General features: G+C 33.7%; 1 protein-coding gene across 1 annotated transcript in view; it reads right to left on the bottom strand.

Annotated features, from left to right (window-relative positions):
• Nucleotides 1–5,518: 5,518 nt before the first annotated feature.
• LOC145254912 (enkurin domain-containing protein 1-like) overlaps nucleotides 5,519–13,498 on the bottom strand; it is a 28,805-nt gene continuing 20,825 nt past the window's right edge. The window contains exons 5-7 of the mRNA XM_080113868.1: nucleotides 11,458–11,615; nucleotides 8,770–8,906; nucleotides 5,519–6,594 (exon numbers count right to left, since the gene is read on the bottom strand). Of these exons, the coding sequence (XP_079969994.1) occupies nucleotides 6,437–6,594; nucleotides 8,770–8,906; nucleotides 11,458–11,615 (453 nt within the window). The 3' untranslated portion in view covers nucleotides 5,519–6,436. The remainder of the gene's footprint in view (nucleotides 6,595–8,769; nucleotides 8,907–11,457; nucleotides 11,616–13,498) is intronic.

The following is a 13,498-nucleotide window of genomic DNA, read 5'->3' as shown; positions in this document are numbered from 1 at the left end:
CTGGAATCATTGTCAAAGAAGTTTCAAAAAGATTTCGTGATTTCTCATATTTTGAGCATTATTCACAGCGCCGTTTACTTTTGATGTTACTAAGGCAGACGAAATCGTACAAATGGAACTGTTAGAAATGCAGTCAAATTCTTTACTCAGAGCAAAATATTTTGAAGTGGGAATACCTGATTTCTTTTCATACCTTCCAAAAAGGTTTATAAATTTCAGAAAGTTTGTCACACAGATTGTGGCAATGTTTGGTTCCACCTATTTGTGTTTCCTTCATGAAATTAATAAAGAACTTCTCAGAACTAGGTTGACTGACAAACACTTATCTTCTCTTGTAAAGCTCGGAAATACACAGAAACTTCAACCAAACATATCAAAGCTTGTCAAGAACAAGAGGTGTCAAACCTCGGGACAAAACATGTTTGAGTACTTGATAAATAATTCCAAATGAATATTTATGTGCATTGCATTTGTTGCATTCAAATACATGTTGGCTATGTATGTTGCTTTTTAATAAAATAAAGAACAGATTTATGTCATGCTAATTTCCTTTGTTATATTCTTTTAACTTGCATTCTTGAATATGACCAAACTATTGCACGTTTCTAAATTACCAGTAAAAGAAACATATTCAATGATTTTTATTTGACGATAGATCATGAAAAGTCGTTAAAGTCCAACTTGCAACTGATATCAACCAAACACTGTTCTCAACTCTGTGTGGTCAGCCATTTTTAAGAGGCGTAAAACCCTTCTAAAACTAATTTTAGAAATATCTACAGTTCAGTTCTTTTGTTACCATCATTGGCACACCTTGATTGCAACCACACCTATCATTTTACTCCTATCCCAACTCCAGAGAAGGTGGAAAAAAAACAGATAGCAAGTAAGGCAGTCGAAGAGTTTCCAATAAAATGAAGGTTGAGGGGAGCAAAACACCCCACAATGAGTAGGAAAGACAGAAAATAGTGTTATGGTGATGTCTTTGGGGTGGGTTTTTGTGAATTTGCTGACATATGCATGGAAGGGCCTCCATGCATGTGAGTTTTGGTGAATGTGGTGCAATTTGTCCTTTCGGGTGATACTAAGATATAGACAATGAACCCAGACGAAGATAGATGAAAAACATCTGGACTAATTCTTATCTCCATCTCATAGATATGGATGAGGAAAGATGATAATGCCAAACATGTTAGCAGGAATGTAGGAGCAGAGTGAAAATACATTAAGAACGGCAAAGTTAGTCATGAGATCAAAGTGATAAATCTACAACCATATGAAACGTTGATGGAATGATGAAGTGAAGAAACGGCAAAGTTAGTGAACATTGAGAACCAAGTAATCCAGAAGTATGCCCATCATATTATTGGCGTCTTTGACAAGACCGACATGATGGAAGCTTAATAGAGAAATGAAAATATTTGAAAAGGATGGGGTTGTTTCAGACGAGACAGAAAAGAGCAGTATTACCAACCATTTGTTTGGAAATTCATGTTGAAACAAATAAATGTAAAGCAGATGTTCTGGGAACGCTTGTTTTTAATAATGTCAGAAAGGGATGTAAGATTTATATTATAGACTAACCTTGGTGTTTGGAGGTGAGTGTTGGGCAAAAAAAAAAAAAAAAAAGTGGTGGCAGGCAGGCTTAGACCCATACCGCAAAGGAGGAAAAGAATGTGAAAAAAAAAACGCAATGTTTTTGCCATTGCGTCCATCACCAAACCGGAAGTAGCAGAAGTTTAAATTAAGGTTAGTCAATCGAAAGATGGGGTGATTTTCAAAAATATTGGCAAAAAAAAAAAAAAAAAAAAAGCGCCCCCCCCTCCTTGTTGAAAAGGGTGCAGTTGAAGGTGAAGGAATTCATGTTTTTAGCCAATTTTTCGATATTTGCCGTCCGAAGGGTCGAGCTTCAAAACTATACCAATCTCATAAAAATCCGTCGCCTCTGTCGAAAGTTTTAGGCAGACATACAAACATGCATACATTTAAACAGGTGAGATTTATTTTATAGATTAGGAGACACAAAGAATCAAAGAATATAGTCTCACGTCGCAAGAGATACTAAATGTTATCAAGTTGGAGGTAGCCAAGAACAGGACTAGTCTAAGAAAATTGTTTTCCCAGGTACACATTTAGGAATTAATTAGCTAATATAACCGACGTAATGATAGCAGAAATGTGACTAAACGGCTTTGTACAGAGGTATTTTCAGTTATTGACCATAACAAATAGGTACACCAGACAGGGCAGCAATTAATACTATTGAAGCATGTGCATGCACAGTTGGATATGTTGTCGTTGAGACACTTGTCACCAAGTTATAGTGACACTGGAAAGGTTACAGAAAATGTTATTTAAAATACATAGCGAGTTACCCCATAATTTGAGATTGTTGGTAGACCCCACTGAACAATTGTGGAAAAATTGTGTCGGGATGTGTTACACTATTTGATGAGAAACGACTCAGTGTTTGTATGTGTCTTGTTGAATTGGGATAGTATATTTGAAATATACCAAGTTATACTATACACCAAATCTGACCGAAGAATTTGGGGCAGTGTCTAAATGCAAGATTCAAACAAAATTTATAGCCTTAAGCGTGACAAGAACAAAATTCATGCTGTTGACGAACAAGTAAATGTATAGCAGATGCTCTGGGAATGTGTGAGTTATGTAACCAGCCATTATGAGGTGTGTGTTAGAATTATTTTAGAAAGATAAGTGCACAATTAAGAGGAATTGTCAAGTAGAAGTACTAAAAAAAGTTGTTACCTTCCGTGGTGACCACCCAAGGAGATTGAATTATCTAAGAGTCTGTGATAAATCTACAACCATATGAAACGTTGATGGAATGATGAAGTGAAGAAACGGCAAAGTTAGTGAACATTGAGAACCAAGTAATCCAGAGCCCACAAACACAATGACACTCACACTACCCAGTGTGAATTATAAAGCTACCTAAGAAATGTGCAACGTTTGACGCCTCCATTTTCCTGCCTGATGAACTTATTAATCAGGCAGAGAAAAAGTTTGAAGATAGGGAATTTTTCTTAGATTTAATTGTGACTAATGCCAGTAGATGCTCATTAAGGAATTCCCCAAGTTTACATTGCAAAAGATGCCTAGTCCTTGAATTCGTTTTCGTACACCAAAAATAATTGTAAGCTGCCTACATACAACTATATACCAATCTATATAACCAAAGATGAACAAAATTTTTTTTTTTTTTTGCATACTGAATGAACTTGTAGGATTCACTAATCCGTATTTCTATATGGCAGAATTTGTAGGTGTCATTTAAGAGTCATTGATAGAGCGTATGTGGCGATATGGATCTCAGGTGAAGTTACTTGATCTTGCTGGTGGATTCTTAAAAATTGTCTTTTCAAAGTCTGAGAAAAACTGGTAAAAACAAAAAAAACTGGGGTCACAAGGTGAACTAAGGTGTTTCTGTTAAGTTACCAACAATAAATTCTTGCAGTGACTTTATCATTTCATGGGAAACATTGGTTTGTTGGGAAGAGGAAAGAAAGAGAAAGGAAATTGATTTACCACTCTCTCTGTTTCAGAGAGGAGAAACAGAAGAAAGGAAAGTTATTAAATTAAATATATTAGTCTCAATAAGAGAGGGGGTTGAATAGTGGCTCAATAAAAGCAAAGGATTTGAGACAGTCTCCTTATCAGTGTCAAGAGGAATCCCTGTCACCAGAAATCACCTTCACCCAGACAAACTTAGAGAAAGGTGTTATACTGAAAACAGACTAGCCATCCAAACCGTATTTCTTAAATCAGGAAGAATTATAAGCTACCCATTATAACACTTTTTGTATGTGTGTGTGTATCTATATATCTAGTGAAAGTGAAAATGTCTGTGTGTCTGTGTACATTTCCCTATTAAATTACTCTATCAATTTTCAGTCTAGAGACTCGAGATTTAACACAAGGAGTATTGAGATTTGGGAAACTCTTTTTAATTGGTTTGCAGCCAGAAATTTGGCTATCAAGGGGTCAAAGTTCAGTGATTTGACCTTTGAAAACTCTACCAAACTCCTCCACTAATTTTGGATCTAAGCACTTGAAATTTTAAATGTAGGTTACTTGGACATGGATCTAACTTTTTAATTCGATTTGAGCCCCCACAAAAATAAATGTTATGGAGTCAAAGTTTAAAAAAAATGACCTCTGCAGTCTCTACCAAATTACTCAGCCAATTTCTGGTCTAAACATTTGAAATTTTACATAAAGGGTATTTAGCGATACGGCAAGCTTTTTAATTGGTTTGGGTTGAAAATTTGAGCTGCCAAGGACTCAAAGTTCAAAAGATTTGACCTTTGCTGTGTTTAGCAAACTACTCGGCCAATTTTGGGTCTAAACATTTGAAATTTATACATAACGGGTATTCAGACATGTGGCAAGCATTTTAATCAATTTTGGGGCAAAAATTTAGCTGAAAGATTTGACCTTTGCAGATTCTACCAAATTCCTCTGCCAATTTTGGGTCTAAACATTTGAAATTTATACATAACGGGTATTCAGACACGTGGCAAGCATTTTAATCAATTTTGGGGCAAAAATTTAGCTGAAAGATTTGACCTTTGCAGATTCTACCAAATTCCTCTGCCAATTTTGGGTCTAAAGACTTGAAATTTTAGGTGTAGGTAACTTGGACATGGATAAAACTTTTTATTTTGATTTGAGACCAAAATAATAAATGTTAAGGGGTCCAAATTGGGGTCAAAGTTTAAAAAAGTTGATGTCTGCGGTCTCTACGAAATTACTCTGACAAATTTTGGTCTAAACATTTGAAATCTTACATAATGTGTATTCACACGTAGGACAAGTTATTAACAGTACATAGGGTCCGAGCAAAGCCGGGCGGAACTGCTAATATATATATATATATGCTATTGGAATATTTAACCATATAATTAATTTTATAAGAAAACAATTATCAATTTGTTAATCGTTTTTTTTTGTGTGTGTGTGTGTGTGTGTGTGTGTGTGTGTGTGTGTGTGTGTGTTTTGAAAGTGATTCAGTTTTTCAAACATCAACAAACAAGATTTTTCTAGCAACAAAGGTTTTCGGCCAAATGATAACCTTTCATGAGAGAAAAAATCACTAGACAAAAAACTTTGGAGATGTCCCAGCAAGCAAAAGTACCGTTTTAGTACCCCAGAAAACCCGTTGCCACCTGAACTTAGGATCTGTGTATCTCTGTGCACCTTAGAGTAAAATCTGATGGTATACATATAGTTTAAGCATCCAGGGAATGCCTGACTATAGAGACTAAACGATGTTTGTGATCCCACAATTGCGGATCACATTTAACTTGTAATCTACCATGATTGTGGACAATGGTTCGAAGAAGGTAAAGGTTACAAAAATACTATGTTGTTCTGTTGATTTAAATAATAGTAATATCATTACTATTATAAATACTATGTTGTACTGTTGATTACTTTTTCTATTTTGATGATAGGAATGATAAATGGATAAATGTATTGATTCACTTCGACATAAATACACATTGGACTTTATTACAGAGGAGAGTATTATGATAATTTATTTACAAAACTTTTTTCTCAAAAGAGAAAAAAAGAACAAAAATCTTACAAAATATTCAACATTTCTTCTTTCTTGATGAGTTCCACTCACATATTTCTCTTTAAATTATGTACGTATTCGTAAACATGCTATTGTGTGCGTTTCACTTTTTAAATTTTACAATGTATTTTTTCTGATATAATATTTCTGAAAAAAAAAAAGCTAATATTTCTGAAAAAAAAAAGCTAATATTTCTGGGGGGAAAAAAAATGCTGATATAGAAATATTAGCATTTTTTTTTCAGAAATATTAGCATTTTTTTTCCAGAAATATTAGCATTTTTTTTTCAGAAATATTAGCATATTTTTTTTAAAGCTTAGTAATTCTTTTGGTTTTATTCAGAATTTTCCCTATATTGAACAAAAATAAAGAAAAATCTGTATAACGTACTTACCCATTATAAAACAAAAATGCCATATTCCAAATATTATTTAAATTGATCAAGTAGTTTTATTTTTAAATAAGAAAATCAAGCTTTATGACTATCTGAAGATTGACTATCTCACCCAACATTTTGAAAAATAATCCAAAGAAACAAACAGAGATAACTCAACAATAATTCAAACTTGTGAGATTTATGTTGTAATTCCCATTAATCATTTAAAATTTTTTTTTATAAAAATAAAACCACTTGATCAATTTATATGATTTTAGGAGTACGATATTTTTACTTTGTCATGAGTACATACATCATACAAATTTTTCTTTATTTTTGTTTTTTAATACAAAGGAAATTCTGAACAAGAACCAAATCTATTTTTTTTTTTCTTAAATCAATTATGAAAATTTTCAGGCTTGTCTTTTTAGACGATGGTGGTGGTGGATGGGACGTCATTCAATTTTGACAAAAACTTTTGGTCTTGAAAATATTTTGATGGCTTCATCAACCTCAGCTATTTTCTTTTCAAGTTCCTGGCGTCGTCTTTGAGCCCGTAAGGAATCGTTGCTTAATGACAACTTCTGGATGTGTTGTAGCAGACTGGCTTCATCTGAATGCAGCGAAAAAGAAGAAAGAAATAATTACTTTCACAGCTTTTAGTTTTTTAAATGGTTTGACATTTTACGTTTTTTTTTTTTTTTTTTTTCTTTTTTTAAATGGCTTCCTTTTTCAATATTTATATTAGACTAGCCTGGGTGCTCAGCATTGCCCGGGTGTTTGGAGGTGTAAAAAAAAAAAAAAAAAAAAAGTGGTAATAGGCAGGCAGGCAGGCTTGAACCTGTGACATGAAGGCGTGAAAGAAAATCTGCCGTCTTACCCCTACTCCATAATGCGACCGGAAGTGTAAAGCGTTCAAATTGAATGTAGTCATCAACCAAAAAGATGACTTGCGGAAATAGCGTTGCTTTTGAATCTCCTACGAAGGTCGTTTTTAAAACCAGCCCCCCCCCCAAAAAAAAGGGGAGCACTTTGGCAGTATCCAAATAAATAGTAATTATCTCAGTATAAATGGTTTCCCCTACATTGACCAAGGACTTATTGCAGAACAGATACCGGAAGGGCGAGTGGTGTGTTTGATTAGTTTCACTTTATTTATACGAAAAAGACAAACAAACACTCGAAAAGACGGCATGGAGAGAATTTTTTAAAACTCAATCAAAAAAAAAAGGAAAGAAACTGTGTCTGTTTGCGAATGCAAGATATTATAATCTAGGAAGTATAAGAAAACTTCTCCCGGAATCTAACCGATGCGAGAACCCCCAGCCAAAAAGACTTTCGTGGACATACACAAATGCGCACACCCATTTTACCTTTTAGACTAGCATGAATGCCCTGTGTTGCCCGGGTGTTTGTAAGTGTGCGTGTTGGGGGGAGGGGTAGATCTAAACCTATGTTAAACTTCTTTTAAAAAATTGGAAAAAAAAAAAAACCCAGCGAAGATGATGTAAAAAGAAAAAAAAGTAAAAAAAAAAAAAAAACCTTGTTTAAAAAATTGGAAAAAAAAAATTTTGTAGGTATGTAGGATGAAACCCGGAACGTTGAGGCGAAAAACTTGATAACTTACCACTCGCCATGAAAGGAAAGTAACTGAAAACAATTTCATTTTAACGTTATAAACGCACAAGCGTCACGGCGAATTTAATTAGATCAAAGGAAAATTAAATGCTGCACTTAATTTTAACTGCGGGATAGTACTTTTGGGTTTGTTTTTTACCCAACTTTGTCTGGTTTTTGTTTCGCCAACGTGTTGGGGAAAACCAGCTCCCCTTTTGTAGGGGAGTGTCCAAATGAAAGCAATTGTTTGATATGACGGTTTTCATCAACATTGACCAAACGTCCATTGCTTTCTGGACGCTCCTGGCCCGTAGACCGAGATCTGCTCCTTAGTTTCACATTAGTTTCGCTTTTATACGAAAAAGCCGAATCAACACGTGAGAAGCTGAAATAGCAATAATTTTGTAAAAGTCAATGTAAATAAAATCTAGCTGTGACACGCATCCGCAATTCGTACATATTATGATCTACACAGTATATAAGAAGTTCTAAGCGATAGTAACCCCCCACCACCGAGAACCCCCCGAAAAAATGCCTTTCTTGGACATACAAAAACTCACGCACCCGTTCTATATATATAGATGGTTGTCTAGAATTTCCCCGATATGAAAAACAAAAATACAGAAAGATCTTTATGATGTATTTGCCAATGAAGAAATGAAAGATCATATTCTAAAAAACATGTAATTTTATTTTTATAAAGATAATCATTTTTAAACACTTTTAAGCGATTAATGGAAAATCATAAGCTGAACTTGCAAGTTTGAATTATTGATACATTATTTCCCTTTGTTTCTTCAAGATAGTGATGCAAAACTTGCTTGCTCATAAAATCTGAGTTTCTTATTTGAAAATAAAATCAATTTACGTAATTTTTGGAATATGATATTTTCATTCAATCACACAGATTTTTCCTTTTTTTAATATAGGGAAAATTCTGGACAAGAACCCCATCTTCTTGTTTCAAGCAACTTTACATTGAAAATTTCCATTCTTCACCTTGCACACAATAACTCATCTGGCTGCACCGTTTTTTTAACATATTTTACTAAAATACTTATTTGCATATTCAAAATGAATTTTAGTAATAAATAAGAAAGCGAGATATGAAATAAAAAATATTACAAGCGCAGAAAATACCCCCCCTCCAAGTTAATAAGCGTGTACTTACTTTCCTTCAGAAGAGCTAGAGTTTCTAGTCTTTCATTTTGTGCCAAAACTCTATGACCTTCCGGAACGCTTGGATCTGGTAAATTGGCTAGTCGCTCTTTTTCCTCTTTTTCCCACTGGATTTGCCTTTCTTTCAGGCTACACAAAAGAAAGAATAAAAAATAATTCTTAAAATAATTTGCACCATTTTTTTTTTTTTTTTACATAGGCATCACCGCTTATCAAGGCAAGAGGCCACTCGAGGATAAGGGTTAAAGAGTGTACAGTAGAAATTGGACAATATAGTAATCGTTAATAATGGAAATTCAGTAAATTTGTTAACTTATATGGAACGATTCATCAAAAACTTGTTTACGTTAGACTTGAAGACAACTATATTGTAGTCAGCTGGAAAGCAGGAAAATGGAAGATAATTCCACAGGCGTGCAGTTCTAAGAAAGAAGCTTTGCTCATGGAATCTACGTTTAGGTTTAGGCACAGATAAAGAGTGGGGGAAATTAGTGATAGTGTTTTCTGCTAGACGAGTGTTTCTTGTGAAAGTCTGGGGGGGGGGGACCATTTATTTATCGTCAATATGTTTCATCATCATATTCAGTTTTAAGTCCATTTTACATGTTGTCATATGTTGGACGAATTTTAGAAATTGACACGCAAATCAACCTATCTTTGGCCAGGTCTTTAGGTGCTTATCCATATAGGAATACAGATGAAAGTGACAGTTCTAAATAAATTAACAGAAAAACTCTTTGATATACGTACCTAGCAGACAAAAATAAGTATGTACACTGAAATATTATTGAGTAGAATTTTAATTAAAAATAAAAAGTCAGTTTTATCGCATTTTGCCAATCCACCATTGATAAGCCCATAAAGCAAGGGCAGATAAGTCTGTCATTTAACCAAGTAATAATGAATCAGCAAAATTTAACCAAGTAATAATGAATCAGCAAAATTTAACCAAGTAATAATGAATCAGCAAAATACGATAAAACGGATTTTTATTTTGAATTAAAATTTTGCTTGATAATTTTTCTTAACTGTTGGAGAAGATACATATTTTTGCATGAAACGTAATTATATCAAAGTGCTTTTATTTTCATTTGTGCTCCATATTGTATAAAAATGTTTTATTATCCTTATTTCTAGTTCATTATCATCACTTCAGCACATTTTATTTGACTTGCTACTTCATATCTACTAACCCAAGAACTCGCATTCATTTTTTCAATGTGACCAAACTATCAAAGTCTCCTGTTCTCAACATATTTTCCTATACTGTCTTTAAAACTCACATTACACATTAAAACAATAAACTTTCTTTTTACTCCATATTGCTGCTTAAAAGATTATTTGGAATTGTATGTATTAGAGAACTGTGAGGTTGAGCCGGGAAATGTTTAAACTGTGGAGTTGAGCAGTGAAATGTTTGAACTGTGGAATTGAGCTGCGAAAAGTCTGTTCATATTACATTTAAACTTCTGCAGGTTAGTACAATCAGGGAAGCAAGAAACAGGGAGGGAATTCCAAAGTCTAGCAGTCCGAAGTAAGACACTATTAGATTAGAAAGCTTTTCAGCATTTAGAAACGTCAACAGTAAAAGAATAGGATTTTGCATCTTGTGTGATTAATCGTGAGTATGCACATCGTGAGTATGCACATCGCGAGTATGCACATCGCGAGTATGCACATCGGGAGTATGCACATCGGGAGTATGCACATCGCGAGTATGCACATCGTGAGTATGCACATCGTGAGTATGCACATCGCGAGTATGCACATCGTGAGTATGCACATCGCGAGGTAAAAATGCTGGAAGTTCATCAGAGCACATTCCATTAAAGTTGTCGTAAAAGAGGATCAAGTTGTGCAGGACCTATTAGATTTAAAACTGTTTTCTTTTAACCTTCTCTAAGATTACTCATCCATCATATTTTCATATTATTTCTCTCCATGCAACACATATCCTCAACTCATTGACCAATTTTCATTTCCATACATCTTTACTAGGTCTATGACAAGAGAATATTCTCATCATTATTTCGACATGCATAGACAGTTAATCAATCGATCTAAAAACATAAGATATTAACTCGAGGGTCAAAATAATGAAAAGAGCCCTAATCATTACACTTCGTACACATCCTTCGTCGACAACAGTAATTCTTTGTTGCGTAGTAATGGCTGAAGTTCCTTGAACTTACTCGATCGATTCTAAAACTCTTGCAACCACACTAATAACTGAACCGCCCTGTGCTCCAATCATATCACCAAGATAACAAAACATCAATAATTTTACCATCCAAATTTACTTCGTTTTCATCCAAATTTACTTTGTTTTATGATGATTATTTTACATTACTTGCACACAAATTGGTTATCGTTTCTGAAGCCCAAGAGATAGGGAAGAAAAGGAAAATAAGAAAGAGGAGTGGAAGGAAAAGGAAGGGAAGTGAAGGGAAGAAGGATAGTCAGAGAGAAATGATGAGGAGTAAAAGAAAAGTGAGAGGAAAAGGGAAAATAGATGTAGAGAAGAAGGAATGATATGAGGAGAAGGAAAAGGTGGGGAGCAGGAGTGCGCATGGATGGGTAAATTTTTTATCTTTTAAAATTTTTTTTCATGATAAAACTTGAAATAAGATTACGAAATGTTCAAAGAAGTTTTAACCATAAAAGGACATAAATTATTTACTATTTGGGAACTTGACCCTTTTTATAGTTGCGTAGTTCTTTGTCTTGTTTCTTTTTGTAATCCTGCTCTTGACTACTCATTGGACGTACAGCTTGCACCATTTTAGCCGCACGACTATTTATTTTTATGAAGTCCACATCACGATGAGACACTTTCATCTGAAACGACAAAGAAAAAAAATCTCAGAAATTTCTTATTACTTTTCAAAGGAAGATAACTTGTCCTAACTTTATTCAAATCTCTATTCCCCTTTTGCTTTTTTTTTTGTATTAAGAAATCACACTTTATCAAGGCTGAAAGCCACTCGAGAGTTAACTATTAATAAAATGGAATGGTTGAGAGATGAAGAACCTTATGAGAGGATTGGAAAGATACCTGAGATGCAATCTAGTTCCAATCTTTTTTTATAAATACCATTATATGTATTCTCCAGAATTTCCTGAAGAATACATATAATGGTATTTATAAAAATAGATTGATCTATTTCCTGCTTCCTTTATTTATGTTTAACTCATTGGTCTAGTGGTCTCCATCAATTTGCAGTTTTGATACCTCATTCTAATACAGCTTCCTATTCGAGCAGCTTCTTTCCAGGAACTGCAAGCTTATTGAATTGAATTCTCTTGCTGCTGAATTGTTTCCTCCTACCTATAGCCTTGGTTTTTTTCAAGACTAAGACATTGGATTTGAAGATGACCATGTTTAAATATGCACGAAAGCAGTCCTATGGTAATGCGTTTTATAGATAGGAAGTCCTTGTGAAGAAGCTTTTCTCGTAAAAATTGAGCCTTACATTAGGCACAGGGATGAAGAAAGGAACTTTTTTTGTCATGGCAAAAAGACGAGTTCTTATTGTGAAAGTCTTATAAAAAGGAAGCTGAGATTTGCGCTCATTCGAGCATCTTTCATGGAAGTAATGAGCAAGCAGAGCCGAATAACATCTATGAGGTTGTATGGAATAGAGGAGATTAATCCCTAACAGATTTCGGTGTTGATTTTGAACTCTATCCAGACAATGAAGAGTGCTTTGAGGCATGCCTACCCAGATGTGGCAGTTGCAGTCCTTTTACTTCTAAGAAGTTTTAACGCAATCTTTTAACACTTTCAAATCACCTCTCAGATTACCAGGTATTCTGCCATTTTATCTCCTCCAGTTCTCAGAAATAATCTCCAGGGTCTTACTTATGCAGGAGGTGCATTCATAGTATCTCACTCCATTGTAGGACATATCTAATTCATATAAGTAGAGAATTGTATCATACTTTCTGGAGGAGTAGAATGATCCAACCATTTTCCCAATGATCTTTGTATGTCTGTCGACATCATCAATGATTGCTTCTCTGCCTATACCTATTATATCATATGGACCTTACTTAAATCACGCAAGATCATTTCGATCAGTTGAAGAACTTTTAAACAGAGCTCAAACATGCTCTTTGTAAAGAAAAGACTATTCTATTGAATCTCGTTTTTCTGTTGATATCAAAATGATTGAAGCAACTAATCACCTAACAAGAGGCCAAAGGATGACAAGTACTTTTAATGTTCTAAATTGCCAGGGAAATCATATAAATAACCACAAAGTTAATGGGATTTTCCTTTCCTAAAGATAAAAAACAGTTTAGCACTTAAACACAGTAGCAAGACACCCCAAGTATGTTGACAAGCAGCTTATTTAAAGCATCAATACAATCAAGAAATATGATTTTATAAACGTCAGTTGCCTATAAAAATAATTGGGCTGAATTGTAGAAACGGTTGAATTTTCTTTACTTTACTCATAATTTTGATTTAAAATGGTATACTTTGTTTGTCCTGATATAGAATTTAAATTTATATTTGACATTTGAATGTATTTTTATTCATATTCAATTGATATTTGAATATATATAAATTTTATAATTTATATTTAATTGATATTGTAATGTATATAAATTTTTTAATTTATATTTAATTAATATTTGAATGTATATAAAATGCTTATTTATATTTAATTGATCATTGAATGTATATAAATTTTTTATTTATATTTAATTGATAT

Source organism: Euprymna scolopes, chromosome 30 (genome assembly GCF_053919585.1).
Source record: "Euprymna scolopes isolate OS-2025 chromosome 30, ASM5391958v1, whole genome shotgun sequence".
NCBI lineage: Eukaryota > Metazoa > Mollusca > Cephalopoda > Sepiida > Sepiolidae > Euprymna > Euprymna scolopes.
Note: the sequence above shows the minus strand (reverse complement) of the source record. Positions and strands in the feature narration are given on the sequence as shown.